Consider the following 21,562-nt stretch of genomic DNA (forward strand, 5'->3'; position numbering starts at 1 on the left):
ATGCATAGTACTTTCATATTATTGGAAGTGTATTTTCAAGTGTGATTGCTGGGTCAAAAGTCAAGTGTATATGTAGCTTTATTAGGTATTGCCATATTCTCTTCCAAATGGGTTGCAAGAACCCTTTTAGATTTAGCCTTTTCTGAGCTTGTGGGAATTCAGGTGTCTGTGGAAAATACTCCTGGAAAGTAGAATGATTCAACTATTACCTTCTAAGTCTATATGCACTAAATTAATTTATTAACTGTACAAATGCATATTTGAATACTTTCTTTATGACAGGAACTCTGAAAAAACAAAAATACTTGATTCTATTCAGTGAATAATTTCTATTTTGATCAGGCGGTAGTACGATTAAACAATATAAAGTCTAGTCAGTTGTGCAGACTCCATGCTAAAGAGAGATTCTGGATGTTAAGATGGTAGAAAAAAACAATATTCACTTCTTTTTTTAAATGTTTACTTTTGAGAGAAAGAGAGAGAGAGAAAGTGTAAGCAGGGGAGGGACAGAGAGAGAGAGAGAGACAAAGAATCTGAAGCGGGCTCCAGGCTCTGGGCTGTCAGCACAGAGCACTACAGGGGCTTGAACCCATGAGCCACAAGATAATGACCTGACCTGAAGTCGTATGCTTAACCAACTGAGCCACCCAGGTGCTCCAACAATATTAGCTTCTTACAGAATATACTCATTGTTTCCATATCACTGTAATATCATTATAAATGGAGTGTTTTTCTTTTTCCATAGCTTCTTCCAAGACTTCTTCCTAGAAAGCTGAAAAAGCCTATTGAAAAATATATTTATAGTTTTCCAAATTATTCAGTCTCCCATTTTCCCTATGTAACAATGGTGTCCTACTTTATTCTGAGGTATCCTTCATTGACTAGAATATAAAAACAAAATTCCCCTTATTAATGTTTTGGAGAAAACTTAAGGACTATAAAGTCATTGTTTGCAAAGAGGGCCAAAGAGTCTTCTTTTCACAGAACACTTGTTTTACGCAAGATCATTTTCTTTTTTTTCTTTTTTTTTTTTTAATATTTTTATTTATTTCTAGGAGAGAGAGAGAGAGACAGCATGAGCAGGGGAGGGTCAGAGAGAGAGGGAGACACAGACTCCGAAATAGGCTCCAGGCTCTGAGCTGGCAGTCAGCACAGAGCCTGACGCGGGGCTCGAACCCACAAACCGGGAGATCATGACCTAAGCAAAAGTCGGACGCTTAACCGATTAAGCCACCCAGGCGCCCCTACGCAAGATCATTTTCAAAGAACAATCCTAAGCAATGAAAATTGACTGTGAGGAGGAATGAGTTTTTTAAGGCTTTTTGGCGCCCACTATTTACTCTTTATTTATTTATTTACTTATTTATTTTTATAATTTAAGAACTTCCATTTCAAATGCATTTTCAGGAATTTGTCTTTGACCTTTGGACTTACATTGCCCTCTGCTTAGATTTTTTTTTTCTTTAAATAATAGGACATTAGTTTAGTCCTTAGATTGTAGCTTGATTTAAGGAATAATGAAGAAGGCACTCCTCAAGTTTTACTGGAGAAAACTCTACCATTGTGTTTCTTTTCCATTTGTTTATGGGGCAGTTGAAAAAGCGTCCATTAATATCTGATAGGAACCATGTTAATGTGACTCTAATGAGTAGATACAACACCATTTCCCCCAGTGTCTTTCTCCAGTGAGGTGTATGCTGGGTCCTTCTGAACAGTACCACAAGGAGCCAACCGCTGACCACCTTTCCCAAAGTTTCCCTTAGTGCAGACAAGGAGCGTAAGTTTAGAGTCCTGTGAAGTTGGATAGGTGATCTAAAAGATGAGGTGAGTTAGAGGTTACCTGTGGAAACAGGAGAATGAAGCAGCCTTGTGCCCTGTCTGCAAGATGGAAGCAAACATTCAGTTCTCACTCGTTGCCTCAGTGAAACCAAGCACAGTGATCCCAGATTTTCCAGCTGAACAAAAAAAGTCAGTAATCTGGATTTTATTGAAATTTAATTATTTATTTGTTGTTTATTAAGTAATTCAGGTCGTTGGCTTCCTGTATCATTGATTAGAATGGTCTACCCCACATTCATTGTAGAAGGCAACTCGCATAAAGTGGCAGTGCATCTATTTGTTAGGTTTTCCAATATATCAAGAAACACTAGTAATCTGGAGTTTCCATTTAAAGTTTTTTTTGAAATTTATTCCCCAATAATTTGAATATTTTTTGGAAATATCTGTGGGCCTTGTATTAGAATGCTATGGCTACCACAGCACTACCACAGAGTGGATGGCTTAAATAACAGAAATTTATTTTTTCACAGCTTTGGAGGCTAGAGGTTTAAGATCAAGGCACCAGGAGAGTTGGTCTCTTCATCTCTTCCTGATTACAGACAGACACACACTGTGTCCTCCCCTGGCTCTTTTCTCTGTGTGGGTGTGGAGAGAAAGAGCTCCAATGTCTCTTCTTCCCATAGATACCAGCCCTATTGGATTAGGGCCCACTCTTATTACTTCATTTAACCTTAATTACCTCCTTAAAGGCCCTGTCTCTAAATATAGTAACATTGGGGTTTAGGGCCTCAACATGTGAATTTGGGGGGGACCACAAATTCAGGCCACATGGGCCTCTGGCTTGCAAAATCAAACTTCTTGAAATTTCATGGGCCAAATGCAATTGTCTAGTATGGGATTCTCAAGCACTGATATACATTAGAATCAACAAAACCTAGAGGTTTTGTTAAAGCAGATTTTTGGGCTGCATTCCTGTAGCCTCTAGGTCAGTAGGTTGAAGGTGAGGTCCATCCTTGTGATTTCATTCTCTTTCTGGTTTCCGGGAATTCTTGCCTCTTCAGATGTGTCTCTTTGCCCATCCCACTCTCCTAGGCTATTAAGAATTTAATAGAATAAGTTTAATAAGATTTTGCAAGGGAGGGGAGGTGAAACAAACAAACAAACAAACAGGAACAAATAAATCTGTGCTCCATAAGCCCATTATGGAACATACAGTTTTTAAGAGGAAAAAATAACTAGGAAAAGCATTTTTTCTTTTTTAAGTTATTATTATTATATTTAATGTTTATTTTTGAGAGACAGAGAAAGATAGAGCATGAGTGGGGAGGGGCAGAGAGAGAGGGAGACACAGAATCCAAAGCAGGCTCAGGCACCGAGCTGTCAGCCCCAATGTGGGGCTTCAACCCATGAACCATGAGATCAAGACCTGAGCTGAAGTCGGCCTCTTAACCAACTGGGCCACCCAGGCACCCCTGAAAAACATTTTTTCTTTAGGAGTTGAGTGAGATATTTTTAGGTACTATTATAAGTAGAATATGTTAAGTTCATAGTAAAGTTGGAGCTGGATTGAGGTAAGAAATTCAACTTAACCATTTTTAAAAAGAGTGATATATAAAGAAAGAGAAATAATCTGCCCTTTATGGAAGACATAAATCTTATGGTTGTTAGCATGTATTATATATCTGTGCTACATGCATACTAAAATGGAGGTGGAGAAAATTCTAGAGAAGGTGTAATCAAAATGATTATGGACATTGCAATATGTTTCTGTCACAAAATGAAAAAATGTGATATTCTTTATTTTCTAAAAACATGTGTTATGTGTCCTATGCTGTGCTATGTTTAAAAGAAGTAGACACATATGTTTGCAATTTATGGAAATTCTCAGTTTTTTCTGTCTCTAAGCCTGATAAATTAATTTTACCACTGAGACAAAATCCCATAGGTATATTTCAAATGATTTGCAGTGATTTTCATGCTAGCCTTTACTCTAGTCCTCTGATATATAACTAGTAAATTTAAACTAATTAAAGTTTTTTGCATCTGATAATTTTTTAAAGTAAACCATTTACAAACTTCTGAGCTTTATTATTAATAATACACCTTATTAAGTCTTGTCATAGAATTATTGAACTAGAAATCTGCAGAATACTTGATTATTTTTTTTCTAATTTGTTTAGGGACTATGAAGAGGGCATTGAGCAGTTGTTAATTGTGTTCTATCATGATTGGCTGAGATGGACTTAACCATACAGTCCATTTTGCTGGGATTTAGGAAATACCATTTTTAATACTTGGGGAGGTATTGAAATAAATAATTGGGGGCAACTGTAGACAGGTTAACATCTATCATGAATGGTTTATAGTTACCAGTGCCGAAAAGTAGGGAACTGAACCCTAACACTCTCTTCTACTTTATTATTTCTTGGCTTTCCTGGGTCTTTAAAATGTATTCCCCAAATCACGCTCTCAATTTACTGTCTACATTTTTATCCCCTTTGAGCAAGTGATACTGATTTTGAAAAATTATTTATGTATGTATATCATCTTCTCCCCTTTTCTTTCATGTCAGTCCATATACAGAGGATCGCCGGTTAGTACAAATTTTAGAATTTTTTAACTCCTGACTTTTATAGGTTAAAAAGAACATAAGTGTCATGCTATTTGGTAACAAACTTCAAAGTAAGTGCATTTTCTTAAACTACTGATTACAGTTTCTTTTAAGTTCCAGTCAACTTCTGAATCTAAAAAATAACCCCCACCTTTATCTTTTTTTTTTCTGTCTGGTGTTTTGTTGGTAATCCCTTGCATGATATCATATTTTTTCAACTTTAGAGAAATTTTTGAAATTCATTCCATGGTTGTTTTTATTGTGTGCACCTAATGAATGCTCCTGAAATTTCCACTGAAACCATGTGCTTGTTTGTTCTGATGGCTTACCCTACTTACTCTTGTGTCCTACTACACAGGCATGACCAAATGATGCTGATGTCTAATAAAGTCCTAATGATTGCATAATTAAATGGTCTATAATCTTCTAGTACATTACTAGTAGAGTTTTTCTTTTTGAACAGATTAAACTAGTCAACATTAACTCCACTGATATAGCTGATGGCCGACCATCAATAGTTCTCGGATTGATGTGGACCATTATTCTGTACTTCCAGGTACTGAACTATAACTTCCTTTGCAGTTGATATAATGTCATGGATGAAGGCAGTGGTGGAAATTTTAGTAATACTCTCCTTTGCCCTACCTTGGGGATTGATCCTTGTGTTAGCAGAAATGTGACCTTCACATGTACCTTTTGTTGTTCTTGTTAGCAGAACAATTTCGTCTTCCCTGCAAAGGAAGGGAAATATGTCCTATATGTCATATATGAACCACCCCCCCCCAAACATTATGGCATAGGTACTCAGTCTGAAAAATGAGCAGAGAACAATGGAGATGAAATATTGGTGTAGACAGAGTTTAGGAACATTTTTGTTCCCTGGAAGGGAACAGTTTTATGCTATTAGACATTAAGGGGAGAAATTAACTCACCATTCCATCTAGAATAAGTTCTCTAGTCATTAGGTTGGTGTTAAAACAAATAGACATGATATTTTAGAGCAGTTTTTGGTTTACCACAAAAGTGAGCAAAAAGTACAGAGATTTCCCAGCATACACCTTGTGTTCCACACATGGGTAGCCTCTTCCATAACCAACATCCTCCATGGAGTGATACCTTTGTTACAATTAACGAACTTGTGTTGGCACATCATTATTTTTCAAAGACCATTGTTTACATTATGGTTCACTTTGGTGGTGTCCATTCTATGGGTTTGGACAACCATTAGGTTTTACTCTATTCATTCATTCGTGTATGTAACAAGCATTTGTTACTGTGTGTAACGTAGTCTTAGATGCAACCGGAAGTACAAAGAAGGGTAGCCTGACAATCGTGCCCTTGAGGGCTTGCATTGTCAATGGTGTCGAGGGTGTGAGTTTAAATCACTTTTTGCTGGAAAAGTAGAACATCTAAGGGAATAACAAGACAGTTCTTATATTTTTGCTCACTGTTAATTCACAGATTGAGGAGCTGACCAGCAACCTACCGCAGCTGCAGTCCCTGTCTGGCAGCACATCGTCTGTGGACAGCATGGTCAGCGCGGAGACTGCCAGCCCCCCAAGTAAACGGAAGGTGGCCACCAAGATCCAAGGAAATGCTAAGAAAGCTTTGTTAAAGTGGGTTCAGTACACAGTAGCCAAGTAAGTGCCAGGAGTTTGTTTAAATTCGAAACCCTTGAATAATTTAAGTTATCAATTTATTGCTGAGTGCACTTTCCAGTGTTGCAGAATTTGAAGAGACATTTGGGTGAAGGGATTGCTTCCAGCTGTTAAATTCTTTCCTTGAATTAAAATATAAACAGAAATCATCACTAACACTCTCAGGAAGTGCTGTAATCAAATTAATTCCTTCATTATTCATGTGATTGAGCCCAATTTTTTTTTTTTTGACAACTCTACACTTTGATAATGAGAGGGCTAATCTATTTAGATCATTGTTTAGACTGACTTTTTTTTAATGTTTATGTATTATTTTGAGAGAGAGAACATAAGAGTGAGTGGAGAGGGCAGAGAGAGAGAGAATTGCAAGCAGACTCTGTGGTGTCAGCAAAGAGCCCGATACAGGGTTCAAACCATGAGATCATGCATGACCTGAGTGGAAACCAAAACTCAGACGCTTAATCGACTGAACCACCCAGGAGCCCCTGGACATCCTGCTTTTATTAAATAATCTTTACACAAATAAGAAGTTTAAATGTGATCATTTCTTCATAAGACTATTAAGTTCTATTTGATATTAATATGAACTCAGGTCCCCGTTCTAAAGTAATTATATATTTTTTTGTTTCCCAAAATGTTCTAGCAATTTTATCTTTAATTTTTTTCCATGGGTCTAATATAGATTCCTTTGTCAGCTTCAGCTGATAGACTGGATTTGCTTCTGGGCATAATAAATTTATATGTGTGTACATTCATGTACATAATGCCAGATAGAATATTACTTCTCTCAAGGAGTAAGTGTCAATAACCAGTGTACTGTGGTCTGGTGTGGTCAGTGGTAAGATTTCTTCACAAAGAAGTTGTGCTTTTGTATGATTTTCCTAAGTGACGTGTCAAATTAACTCACTTTCTGTTTTGTTTTTGTGTGCCCAAATCTAATCTGAATCTTATTCCCTACTTCTGAAAAATAGTTTTAAACAAGCATTTATCATTATAAAATATTGAAGCACTAAACATAGGGAGTTCTATTTTTAAAGCGTTTGAAGAGCAAAAATAGAGAAAAATTAAACATAGAGAAGATGTAATTAGTGTTACTATTTTATACAGTTTGGTTTAACTTTTAGTCTGTTGGTTTTCTAATTTGGGGTATATTTTTATGATTCAACTTGTACTCAAAAATATTTTTGAAGGCAAAGCTTTTTGGAATGTGTAGTAGAAATGAAATTTTAAAAACCTGCCCACATTGCCAGTATATTGTTTCCCTTTATCTCTAGTGGCAATTACTAATCTCTTCTGCAGCTAATTGGGCAGGGAGAAGATAAAAGTGACCACGTGCTAGGACACTTGTCATGATGCTATTGCAGTAAAACTTTGTAATAATGTCAATGTGATATTCTCTTGCCCATTGCTTCGCACAACATTAAATTAATCAAAAATAAATTGGTTTCAGGGTGCTTGGGTGGCTCAGTCGGTTAAGCGTTTGGCTTCGGCTCACATCATGATCTCTCAGTTTGTGGGTTCGAGCCCCGTGTTGGGCTTTGTGCTGACAGCTCAGAGCCTGGAGCCTGTCTTTGGATTCTGTGTCTCCCTCTCTTTCTGTCTCTCTCCTGCTCTCTCTCTCTCTCTCTCTCAAAAACAAATAAAACATAAAAAAAATTAAAATAAATTGGTTTCACTTAATATTATACTTGCTTGAAGTAAACTGAAATTGAATGCTATTGGAGTTTTTCTGCATTGGTTTTGTTCTACATCTGGATATCCCAGAGCTGTGCAGGAATCCTGTAATAACTAAAAGTCACTCCTGCAACTTATATTTGTAATATCAGTGGAAGTTGTATTTTTCTTATCTGTATAAATGTCCAGATGGATGGATCCGAGGGTTTTCCATGCATCAACGTTATCAGTGAGATCCATTTATTTTACAGCTGCATAAAATGTAGAGATTTGGGGAGATGACTTCTCTAGCATAAAAGTTTTGTGATGAACATGTGATTCCTTTATGCCAACCAAATCGTTGATAATTTTTCTAAAAGCTGCTTTTTTTGGTTTACACTCTCCCAGTATGTATTTTTCAAGCAATTTTTTTTTTTTACCTGCTATGGATAAAAGACTAGAATCTATACCCCTTTCAGTATATGACTTGTTTTTAGAATTATAATCTGTGAGACTCTGTGGTCTGAATGTTTATCAGCCCTGGAAGACTGAAGATGACAAGAAAGGACAAAACATCTAGTAAACACCAGACATATCATCGGAATGTAGTCACTGTTTTCATATAAAATTTTAAAATATGTCAGAAGTAAATAAAAAACTGTTTTAGTAATGCAACGTAATTCAGCCTTCTCTCTCTTTTTTTTAACCAATTTAATCTCCTATATACTCTCTCAGACATGAAAGCATTAAACTATAGCATATCTGAGATTTGCATACCTTGTTTTGAGATGTCTAAGAAACACAATGGTATTTTAAGACAAAACTTAATAAGATAATGAAACAAATGAAGGCATGTACAGCCAGATCCATCCAAAATGATTGAAGGTAAAACATATCAGAGATCAGAAATGCCTATAAACTGGATATACTTCATTACTTCTTTAAGTGATGTGTCCAAGTCTCTTTAAGTTTGTGAAGAAGCAAAGAGCTAACAAGAATGCACCTGGGTGGGTGTCTGCCCGTGTGCCAGACTTTGGCTGAAAGTATTATACGCATGCTACCAGGGATGGAAAGCGAAAGAACTAAGAAAAGATACAAAGTTACTTTACAACTCCTGAAATCTTACAAAATTATTTGAAAATATTTATTTATGAAGCCAGTGAGGAGATCCAGTGATGCTGTTTTTAACATGTTTAATGAAGAATGAATGTGCATTGGTAAAACAGGATTTAAAGTGAAACTTAAGCTGGCAGAGATAAAATTTAAGAGCATTTATTAACTTGTATTAATGTATCAATCATATATAAAATATTTATTTGTATTTAAGTGTATTTTATGCAAGCTGAATGTACATTGGTAAAACAGGATTTAAAGTGACTTTTTAGATTGCAGAGATAAAACTTAAGGGCATTTATCAACTTTGTATATTAGTGTTGTCAAATATATCTTATGGCTCATGGAAATGTTGAGAATATAGTGAAAAACAAAGAATTGGGTAATGTTACCTCTGCTTCATTTAGAAATAGCTGTAATAAGACTTAAAAACATTTTTTTTAAAAGAGACTGCCAGGATATTTATCCATTGAATGTCATCTAATTAATTGATCACCTTTAAAGGCATCAGACTTAACCAAAGGATGTTGGTCAAAGACATCTTTGCAACTTACTTTTTGGAGCTGCCTATGTATATAGTTGATAAGTTACACATAGAAAAAAATTCATTGTGATTTTCTATCACTATTATTTTCAATAACAAAATATTACTACCAACTTGAATTAATTCTTAATTATCATAACTGGCTTCAACTTAATCATATCTACCAGAAAAGAACAAAATTTGCTATCAGGGCATTGCCCTCAAGGCAATTCCAAAAACAGAGTTTAAAAAACAATTTGATCAGGGGCATCTGGGTGGCTCACTCAGTTAAGCAACTGACTTCAGCTCAGGTTATGATCTCANAAAAAAAAAAAAAAAAAAATACAAAAACAAAATCCAATTTGATCAAACAATTTGACCGGCCAGTGGTGTAAGTGGAAACTTCTCTGGACTCATGTTGATTATAGGCTCCTGTGTGATTGATTTACAGGCAGGATCACATCCATCTGCATTTGTTCATTCTAATGCATTTGATATCATTCAGCCATATTATCTTGGTATGTTAATACCTGTGCATGTGCAACACATCAGTGTTTATCACTGTCATTGGAATTGTGCTAAATGTGGGGGGCCTGGGTGGCTCATTCGGTTAAACGTCCGACTTCGACTAAAGTCATGATCTCATGGTTTGTGAGTTTGAGCCCCGCGTTGGGCTCTGTGCTGACAGCTCAGAGCCTGGAGTCTGCTTCAGATTCTGTGTCTCCATCTCTCTCTCTGCCCCTCCCTGGCTTACACTGCCTCTTTCTCTCAAAAATAAATACATTAAAAATTTTAATAAAGAATTGTGCTAGATACTTAAAAAATATACAACGATGGATTACTATCAGTTTTGGTGCTTTATAATTTTCGCTTTTTCATTTTACCAGACGTTTTCTCTGAATTTGTTTCCTTTAAAAATGTGCTTTAAATTGAATATCTCAATTACTGAAAAATCTAATATAGAAAACTCTAAGTATGGAACTAGAATTTGTCCATCTTGTTACCCTCTAAAATTTTTCTTTGCTTAATTTCTTTCAAGCAGCTAACTGATATAGCTAACTGCACATCAGTCATTGTTGAGGATTGGATTTTGCGTTAGTCCTTGAGGAAAGTGCATATCACCTACTCAGATTCAAAATGTGACATAATTTCATTTTACTATATTTTTGGGTAGTGCCTGGCTGGCTCAGTCAGCTGAGCAGCCAACTTTGACTCAGGTCATGATCCTGCGGTTTGTGAGTTCTACCCCCTTGTCGGGCTCTGTGCTGACAGCTCAGAGCCTGGAGCCTGCTTCAGATTCTGTGTCTCCCTCTCTCTCTGTCCCTACCCAGCTTATGCTCTGTCTCTCTCTCTCTCAAAAATAAACATTGAAAAAAATAAAGGAAAATTTTATTTTTATTTTTTATCACATTAAAGGCAGATGGGAATAGAAGTAAAGGACTTTGGGCGGAGCTGGAGAAGTGGAGTTGCCTTTCATTCAGTCATCCATGCCATTCGACCAGAACTAGTGGACTTGGAGAAAGTGAAAGACAGATCTAACCGGGAAAATCTGGAGGAGGCTTTCACTATTGCTGAAACAGAACTAGGAATTCCAAGACTACTGGATCCTGAAGGTAAGTTGAATAATTATTGGTTCTTGTACACACACTTCAACTCAGTAGGCTTCTATGTCTTAAACGCAGAAATTACAGATGATTTCTGAGACCTTAGTAGAGGCCAGACAATTTTAGAAAAGCAGGAAGAAATAGTAGCTTCCTGTACTGATTTTCTTTTGGAAAAATATTTGCCATCATATATGGGAGCAAACCTAACTCTGTTGTTCCAAACAGCACTTTGACATTGGTGGTATTAGCCAGGTGAGTGTACTTACTCCACATAGTAAAGGGTAAAATGAAAACTTTAGAAGTGTGTGGATAATAGGGGGAAGAAGAAAATCCAGGATGAAAGAATTACTTATATAACAAAGAATCTGGAAGACAGAAGAGATTATTAATTACCTAAGATCCTATGTTTAAACGGTCATTAGAAACTTAGACATGTTGGTATCATCCAGCGTTCTGGTGTCCATGAGGAAAACCACACCAATGGTCAACTACTGTTTTTCATTAGAATTGTCTGGCACCTTTTGGTAAGACTGTGAATTTAAGACATTATGGGAATAGATTACATTCCTTCACATCTTCAAGAGATAATTTCGATGCCTTTAATAAACTTTAGTAAACTATAAATTGTTTATTGAAATAAAAGGGTTCAGAGTGAATTTTCCAAATGCTGCAGACAATTTTTTATTTGGGTTGGCAGTTACGGATATTTCTATTAATGATGCAGAAAAGTGAATACAGTGAAAGAAGTGATTTTTAAAGATGAGATTTCAGAGTGAGCATGACTAACTCTCAAACAGTGTCTAAGTGGAGACACTTGTGCCTGCAAAAAATTACAGATACCCGTAAAGCCCTGGTTGGCTTCCCCTGAGATGAGAGCAACATGGAGATCCCTCGCCACTTTAGCAACCTGAAGCGGGCCTCCCACATTCACTAAGATAGCCAATTGCTTTCCACCTTGTTTCTGCACCACACACACATACACACACACACACACACACACACACACACACACAGAGCCCTCCATTTTTCCTAGAGTAGGACAGGAGGAGGGTATAAATGGTGTTTTCATACCCATTAGACCAGAGAAGCGTAATGTTTTTCTTTCATGATAGAAACGGAGGTTGCCCAGGTGCAAAGCTTCCATCTTGATAAGTGCTGGACCTCTAGCACTGATGAATTCACCAGATAGAAAGTGATCTTTTGTTTTCCTAATGCAAACTACCCCCTCAAAAAGTTATCGAGCTTAAACTTTTTTAGTTAAAAAAATTAAAAATATAAAAATTAATTCATTTTTAAAAAGAAATTTTAAAAAAGTTATTTAGCCAACTTTTAGGAACACAGATAAAATAGACCAAACTCTTTTATAACAATTGTTTTATGATTTAGTTACATGTATATCTAAGTGCACTGATTTTATGAAATCATGTGTTAAATGTTTCTTTTTCTCCCCACTTTCACATCTCATGAAAGTTTTACTCATTCTTCACATGGGCCTTCCACACCAGTGATCTTGTCGTTTCTGCAATCACCTTGGAATTCTCCAGCACATTCCAGAATACATGATCACTATTTCCTTTGAAGTCTTTGGAGCTGCAGCACTTTTTAAATCCGGCACTGATTGTCCCTAGAAATTCTATCTCCCATTACAAGGAACATTACAAAATATTAGGGCCATTTATATTTTGGCTTTCATGGCTTTTGTTTGGTTATATTTTTTGCTTTGTGGGTATTTGTAATCTCCGAATGTAATTGCCTTCTCATTGCCTTTGAAAGGAATAGTTAAAAGATGATTTAGAACATTCAGCACTTTTTATGTAGATAGTCTTACCCTCATTCTAAGCCAATGATTAAATTTGTATAAATACCTTTGCCTGATTTTTACTGGTTTTATTAGGTAAACATCTATATACTTAAAAATATCTTTTCAGGCTCTGTGTTTGAGTCAAGCCTCAAAGTACTTGATTCTTCAAAGTGTAGTAATTTAGAGAGAAACATGCATAAGGGAGAGGCTATCCAAGGAACTGAACATAAGGCATCTCCCTCTTTTCTAAAATAAAACTTGTGGAGGCAAGAGAAAGCTTATCTATATTTGGCCAGATACAGTATACAGGCTCTATAGTCACATCATTACCTGTAAGCACTTTTTACTCCCCACTAGCCCCAGTTCTGAAATTTACATATTATTTATATGTTATTAATGACACAGAATATCTGAACAGCCATAGAGGATCTCAGATTGCTGATGAATTACTGTTGAGATTATTTAAAGTAAACAGGAATTACTTTCCTAAAATGTCTTAGTTAAAATGTGTCATGTTTCTGAGTCATAATATTCCCATCATGTATCATCCAAACTAAATTGGTTTCTCCTCCCTCACCGTCTTGAAATATTAATTCTATTTTTCTTCTGCACTGAGGGCACTCTCTTTTGGCATATTAGCTAGGTTTCTGTATAATTAGATTAGCACTGTATATACTGCTAATTAATCTATCCACATTTGGTTCTGGTTGTTCCAGATGTTGATGTGGATAAGCCAGATGAGAAGTCTATTATGACCTACGTAGCCCAGTTTCTGAAACATTACCCTGACATCCACAATGCAGGCACTGATGGGCAAGAGAATGATGTAAGTACTTTTCTTCCTTGAGCACTGATAGTGCACTCAGTGATGGTGACTCAGATGTTTAAGCATGCGGCTTTCTAAAAATTAAATTTAAACACATCTTATTTTATTTTATTATTTTATTTTGGAATACATTTCAAAAGGAGAGCAACTGAGTAAAGAATGGATGTCACCAATTGGGGCAGAGATTACAGGGAAAGATTTTTCTGATGTGTATGTTAGATATGTCAGAGGGCATTATTAATGATAAATACTAGACCATTAGCACTGATGAATTAAACTTGAGGAAAGATAGCTGTGTTGGGAAAGTCATTTAGTAATCTGAGGGTGAAGTCATTTTATATGTATAGTGTCATTTGTGCTTCTAGAACTTGAGTCCCCATATTCTGTTCAATCTGAGAAAATCTAATTTTGACTTTTAGATTCATTTTATAAGTCTAGTCACAACAAACATATGGAAGAAAGACGAACTTGTAAAATTTCTAATTATTCACTGTGATTAGATTTTTTTCAACATCTCAATAGTTTAAATAACATATTTTTATACTGCTCAAATGACATATGTTCATTGTCATAAAAAGGAAGAAAGTGAAATAATAAAAATAAAATTATTTGCACTTGATCTAGAGAGACCCTGTCCTAGAAATAAAAATTGATATGCTGGCATCAGTTCCCAACATTTTTTATATGTATGTAGACACACAGAATATTTTAACAAAAACAGAATTATAGTATAATAAAATTTTATCATTTTTTTCTGTTAACATTATAAAAAATTCTTCTAATGCCATTCTCTCCAGAGCATCATCTAGATGTACAATAATTAATCTTGATTGTTGAAAATTTCTGAATTTTGCCATTATAAAAAATGTGTCTATGAACAATTCTGTAATAGAACATTGTTTTAGGATTCTTTCTTAAAAGTGGAATTTTTAAGCTGGATGGAATATAGATCTTTACTGCTTTTTGAAATGATTTTTTCAAATTTTTCTGTAGAAAATTGTCCCATTTTACACTTCAGCTGGCACACCAGTGTGCCCATTTTCCTGGACATTAACAATCAATAATACCATTCTTCTCATTTTTTAAGTATTATTATTTTTTGAATTATAGTGAGGTAGATTTACTACAGAATTTGAAATTAATTCTAAGATAAAATGACAACAGGAAGAGAGAGAAGTGGAATTTTCAAGATGTGTTAAAAACCTACCTGATTTCATTTCTCAGGTCTCAGAGCTTTCAAAGCAGTTTGAGATTATCATAAAAGGAAACTAGGAAAACATTTAATATGTTTTCTAAATAGACTTAGCAACAAGTCTAAGGAAGCAAAGGCCAAGGGATCCTAACCCAAAGTTTTCACTTGGGAAAAGGTATTACACTAATAGAGGTCTGTGATTTCATAAAAAATTAAGCAAAAAAATGGTAACTGGTGTTCCCTAGGTTGCTTGGTTGAAGGTAATCTGGCATTTGATAGAACTATGTTAGGTTTTTAAAAGCTATCATTTCAGGACATCTTGTTTTGTTCTTTGACAGGATTCAGGCAGAAACGCTGACCACCCGGGTAACTTATCTGTAGTTAGCCAAGTAAATGTTTCTAAGAAGACCCACAGGAGGCAAACACAGATTTTCTATACAAATCCTAGCATAGATGGACGCATGTGCTTTGGAGTTGTTTGGGGCTTTCTGGGTTTTGAGAATAGAATCGAGTGTGGATGTTGCTGTGTGAATAAGAAACTCTATTAGGAAGCATATTAGACTTAACCTCCTACAGCAATGAGAAAATCAGCTTTCCATCTGATTTTCATATCAGAAGTTTTTATATTACCCAATTGGATTTGCTTCTGATCAGGTTTCTGAGTCTGTACTGTTTTAATTTCTCTGACATGAATCATCTCTCCAAATGAGTAAACTCTGTGACTGGCAGCGTCAGAAAAACAAAAGGAGGTGCTTTTGTTAATGCTCCTGAGCAAGAATGTAATGCCAAAACGCTTCAAGATTTGAAAGACACACATTCCTGACATTGGCTTGTTAATATGCTTTACTAAAGAGACTTTATTATTAAGAGATTAATTTCATTGTCTAGAAAATAAGTTCTGACTGTTCTTTTAAAAAGTTTTCTCTATCCCTTCCTAAAAAGAATGCATTTGATTCTTCAGGGTTATTTCAAAAATTAATTTTAAGGAAAATATATTATAAACTTTGCTCCTTTTTTAATATGGCATTTGTAATGTAAAAGCTAAAAATGAATATTTTCAAAATGTAAAAAGGAATTTTATGGTTTTTTGTGATGTAGGGCTTCCATTTGCCTTATGTGGCTAAATGGCCACCTAATTCTATTTAGTCAAAGTTTTTATTTTCTTTATTTTTAAATAATCGTTTTATAGACTGTACACATTAGGGCTATTGATGCCATCATCTCAAAATACTTAGTGTTTGTCTAATCAAGTCTTAGGAAATAGTTATTTTAACTCACTTATTTTGTTTTATTTTTTTAAGTTTATTTGCTTATTTTGAGAGAGAGAGCAGGGGAGGGGCAGAGAGAGAGAGGGAGAAAGAGAATTCAGGTACAAGCCAGCTGCATGTTTCCAGCAGGAAGCCCATCATAGGGCTCGATCCCACAAACCTAACTGCGTGATCATGACCTGAGCTGAAATCAAGGGTTAGACAATAACCCACTGAACCACCCAGATGCCCCTCTTATAATTCTTTTTTAAAAAGCTTGGCATCGGTTCAGGTCATGATCTCCCAGTTTGTGGGTTCAAGCACCACATCAGGCTCTGTGTTGACAGCTCAGAGCCTGGAACTTGCTTCAGGTTCTGTGTCTCCCTCTGTCTCTCACCCTCCCTCACTCACACTCTGTCTCTCTGTCTCAAAAGTAAATAAATATTAAAAATTTTTTTAAAATAAATTAAAAAAAAAGTTTGGCATCAGTGTGTCTCCCAGGCTTCCAGTTTTTGGTATATTTGATTGTTGTATCTTCTTTATGAGTTTATTTAAAGCAGATACTTTAGAGATATGATATTAAATCTAATTTTACTAGAAAGAGACATTGCTATGCCTTTCTTACTCCAACCAATAAAACTGATAAACTTTTTCCCTAAAGGTCTTCCTTGAATAATTAGCTCAGTCATCAAATAAGTAAAATAAGCCTATTAGTTTATCTCTCTGAGCTCTTAAATTTTCAATTATTTATTCAGTCTTTGCTTCTCCCACTGCAACAAATACTACGGATTGTTTTCAGAAGTACAGCACCATCTTCACTGGCATTGTGATACAGACATGCATCTTATGAATGTATTTATTGAGAAAAGAAATGAATTAATATACCTCATCTTTGTGCAGTTCACCATTTAAATGGTTAATATTTTAAGACATAAACATTTATAACGTAAATATTGCCCCAAATTAAAATAAAACACCAAACAGTAGAATACTACATTGCCTTAGTATATTTGAACATTTTGATGCTTTCAAAAGGTATGAAAATCTCTTAAAGTAACTATAGCCATAAAATTTGCATCTGTTTATTTATGGATAGATGCCTCTCTATTGTTTTTTTCTTATTTCCTATGTGATTTTTTGTCCCTAATTTATATTCTTTTTCTATGTATTATCTTCTTTTCATATCGTTAGGAAATACTCCCAGGTTTTCCATCTTTTGCAAATTCTATCCAAAATTTTAAGGTAAGATTTAAATAATCTTGAATTAGTGACCTCTTTCAAATGGACCTGCATTCCATAGCTTACTAGCCATTCCTTTGCATGTATTTGCCTTTAGATACACATTTATTTTAATACATTAACCATATTATTTCCTTGTCTTTCTAATAGGACAAATAACCTATGTCAGTGTTATTAAATGTTAGTTATAGTCTAAGCGACTCCCATGGACTTTCCCACTAATCATTAATAATAAGATGGCATCAATTAATTTCTTTTTAATAACACAATAGCACTAATAAAGGGAAACATTTACAGTAACAATTTGACTTCTTTATATGTGACATGGAAAATAAAAACAACTCTAAAGATTTATTTTTATATTTTAAAATATTAAGTAGGAAATAATTATTTGAAAAAGGTAAGTATTCAGTTAGCTTATACCCTGAGCTTTGTTACTTCTCTTCTGCTCAGTGTGTGGCCATATAGTTTAGAAAGTTCATGACACACAGTAAGTGCTCAGAAATATTTGTGTAATTAACTATTGTGAGTTTGTTCCCAATTTAAATCATCCTATTCTTTTTCCATCTTTCTTGATATTCCATCTAGGCTGAGGTTAAAGATCTATCAATAAAAAGACTTTCTGCCAACATTCAAATAACAAATTAAAAGTAACTAATTTTATATCAAATGTGAAAGGAATTTTTTTCATGCTCCATGAATCATATGAGTTATGCACATCTAAACATACTACAGAAACATGTAAATGTGCCCGTGTTATGTTTGAGTGAAAAAGAGAGAAAGAGAAAAAGAAAGAGAAGCAAAGAGAAAAAGTCACGAGAATGCTGGCAGTTTAGCTGCCTGGAATTGAGATGGTCTTCTCTGGACAAATAGACCTCCAAATTTTTTAATGCTGGTAAAGGTTACCGATTAAAGAAAAGCCGCTAGACTAATGGGTTCTGGGAATCTAAATATTGTTTGCACTTCATTTTCCTCTTTAAAGGAGAATGTTGAGCGTGTAAATAGCTCCTTCTTACCTTATTGCAGTTTGCTTGATGCTGTCCCACCAGTAGAAAAGTCATTTACTAGATGAACCCAATGAAGTTGTTTTAACATAATCCTTTCTCTAAGATGACTTTGTGAAATAGTTTCAGTTGGTGAGCAACCGGTCATTGGAGGCTCACAGGGAGGTCCATGTCACTTTGATAATCTCCCTTGTAGTGGTCACACTGACCTCTGGTACCTTGGAGGTAGACAAGAGCATTTAGTTCCTCTGAGCTCATAAGAATATGCCATTGGTGCTTTTATGGGTGTGATAGTCAGCCAAGTCACCTAGTAATAAACCATGTGCTTTGCCCATGTTAATCTGTTCATTCAAAAGAGCCATCTTGGGAAGAACTATAACTTCAGAGTTTTTGGCTCCTGTTCCATTTCTTTCTCTACTTACCTACATTACCAATTATTTATTCTACCATTATATATTGAGTGAGACTGAGTGCCAAACACTGTGTTAGGCTAGAGAAAAAAATAAGATAAATATTGGGTTTGTGCCATGGATGGAAGGGAAGAGACAATTAAGTGGACAATACAAAATAGTGTTTTTCCAGTGAATATTTGAGCTCAGATTGTTACAGGATCAGAGAAGTGTTCTCAAGATGTGGTTGCTAGACCAGCAACATTAGATTCACCTGGAAACTTCTTAGAGATACAAATTCTCGGCCTCCACCCCAGACATACTGAGCCAAGGAAGACCGAGGGTGGTGCCCAGCAAGCTAGTTTCAGAAGCCCTCCAGGTTATTGTCTTTCATGCTGATGTATGAGAACCGCTGGCCCAGAAGAGGGATCCAAGAAGACTTCTGAATCAGAAGAAGCTTTCTAGGTTGTGTCTGAGCTGAGCTCTGAGGAAGGCATTATCCAGGGCAGAATGTTTCAGGCAGGACAGGATTGCTTTTCAAGACTAGAAAGTGAGAGTAGGCGTGGGTCATAACAGCCCTGTATGCCAGTCTCTGTGCTGGGGGTGCCACACGGGTTATCTCGAATTCTCCCCCACACTGCGCAAGCCGTGTGTGATGTCTACTCAGATGATGGTATAGCAGTAGAGAGGATTTAAAAAAAGATGTGTCCAAAGTCACAGAGCTGATACTGGTCAGAACCAGAATTCAGAACCAGACTGACCTGCCTTCACAGCCAGCACTCGGTCTACTTTGCCACTTCATGTGTCATCAGCATTTCATCTGTGTCACAGGGCTGTGACCACATGAGCTCCTGTAGTTGGAAGCTATTTGTAAGTGCCAAGAATCATGTTAAATACATTTTTGATTAATGTGGCATTCTTACCAGATCAGAAGTCTTGATGAAAACTTGGGATATTTTCACTAAATCAATACTAAAATGGCTTGTTATTATTTGTGGAAAAAATTCTATAAATCTTTTTTTTTTTTTTTTCATTTTTGAGATGTGAGTGGTAGCCTGGATGCATTCACTCAGCAAAGATTTTGGTAAATATTTTATAGGTACTGTGTTGCCAGGGTCTAGTAATACCACATTGAACAAAATAAATATTTTCTGTCATCGTGAAGCTTTTGTTATAATCCTGAATAGCATTTTTACATGATACTAGTCCACGATGTTACTGTGACTGTCATTTCTTGGGTTTAGTCAAAATTAGTCTCATCTAGATGTGTTCTCTGGGCTATGAATGACTTTGGATTAAGAGCACCCCCAGGCCTATGAGTTCAGTCTTCTTCCAACCATGTTCTTCCTGAGTATTTTTGTACTTAGGGGCATTTCCTCTTGAGCACATTCTCTTAATTAAATTAGGGTTTCTTGAGAAAGTAACTGATTTCAATATTCATTAAGATAATTAAGCAGTTTTTGGGGCGCCTCCGTGGCTTAGTCGGTTAAGCGTCTGACTTTCACTTAGGTCATGATCTCGCGGTTCGTGGGTTCGAGCCCCGCGTCGGGCTCTGTGCTGACTGCCAGCTCAGAGCCTGGATCCTGTTTCAGTCTGTGACTCCCTCTCTCTCTGACCCTCCCCTGCTCACGCTGTTTCTCTCTCTCCTAGAAATAAATAAAAATATATATATATATAAAAGATAATTAAGCAGTTTTTCTAGGTTTGACTTTTGCCTCTTATTCTCCAAAATAGGTGAAGGAGAGGAGAGACAAAAATTTTCAGAGATGATTGGAACTTACTAAATATTGGGTGCATTTTAGAATCAGCCAGATATTAATCAGCAACTAAATAAATGTACAGTTACTGACAAAATTGTAATGCCTGCTGGTTTCTAGAGAGAAGACAGGCTAGTGTTGAAGGAAACGAAAGTCTGGATAGAACAGTTTGAAAGAGATTTAACAAGGGCACAGATGACGGAATCGAATCTGCAGGATAAATATCAGGTAATGTATGAAAAAGTGATTTCAGTTTCTTAAAAGCTGTTTATGAGTATGATTCATATATATCATTTAAACCATGTTCAGTCTTTCTAATGATATTGAGAAAAATCTTTAAAGAAATAATATGTATTATCTTAAGTTTGCATATAATTGTAGTAATTGTCAGTTAAGCATCCGACTTTGGCTCAGGTCATGATCTTAAAGTTCATGGGTTTGAGCCCTGCATCAGGCACTGTGCTGACAGCTCAGAGCCTATAGCCTACCTCAGATGCTGTGTCTCCCCCTCTCTTCACCCCCCCCCACACCCCACTCACACTGTGTCTGTCTCTCTCAAAAATAAATAAACATTAAAAAATGATAATAATTGTATTTCTGGGTAAATAGGTAGTTTTAAAAAATATAATACATTTATATACCATAATATGATTGCCCTTGTAGAGCTAATTAGCACCTCTGTTACATTGCATAAGTATTTCTTTTTTGTGGTTGATATAGTTAAATTCCAGTCTCCTAGCAAGACTGATGATTATAATACAGTATTGGCTATATTCACTATATTGTGCATTAGATCTCTAGGATTTATTTACTACTCATCAGAAGTTTGTATACTTAAATAATATCTGTCTTATCCCCCACCTTTACCCCTCATCCCTTGGAAACTACCATTTTAATTTGTTTTTATGAGTTTGGCTTTTTGAAAGACCACATGTAAGTAATATTGTATATTGTCTCTTCTGTCTGCCTTATCTCACTTAGTATAATGTGTTGTCACAAATAAGAGGATGTCCTTCTTTCTATAATATTTATAAATATAGACATCTCTCTCTCTCTCATATATATATATGATATATGTATCATATCTCCTTTATCATTCATCCATTAACGGGCACTTAGGTTGTTTCCATATCTTGGCTATTAATATTACAATAAACATGGCAGTG

At 35.6% G+C, this 21,562-nt stretch overlaps 1 protein-coding gene across 1 annotated transcript in view; it reads left to right on the forward strand.

The window, feature by feature from the left end:
• SYNE1 (spectrin repeat containing nuclear envelope protein 1) overlaps window positions 1-21,562 on the forward strand; it is a 457,258-nt gene that overhangs the window by 106,922 nt on the left and 328,774 nt on the right. Inside the window, exons 5-9 of the mRNA XM_077775982.1 lie at window positions 4,854-4,946; window positions 5,852-6,030; window positions 10,754-10,950; window positions 13,459-13,568; window positions 20,517-20,624. Of these exons, the coding sequence (XP_077632108.1) occupies window positions 4,854-4,946; window positions 5,852-6,030; window positions 10,754-10,950; window positions 13,459-13,568; window positions 20,517-20,624 (687 nt within the window). The remainder of the gene's footprint in view (window positions 1-4,853; window positions 4,947-5,851; window positions 6,031-10,753; window positions 10,951-13,458; window positions 13,569-20,516; window positions 20,625-21,562) is intronic.

The sequence above is a fragment of the Crocuta crocuta genome, unplaced genomic scaffold (assembly GCF_008692635.1).
Source record: "Crocuta crocuta isolate KB4526 unplaced genomic scaffold, BGI_CrCroc_1.0 scaffold25, whole genome shotgun sequence".
NCBI lineage: Eukaryota > Metazoa > Chordata > Mammalia > Carnivora > Hyaenidae > Crocuta > Crocuta crocuta.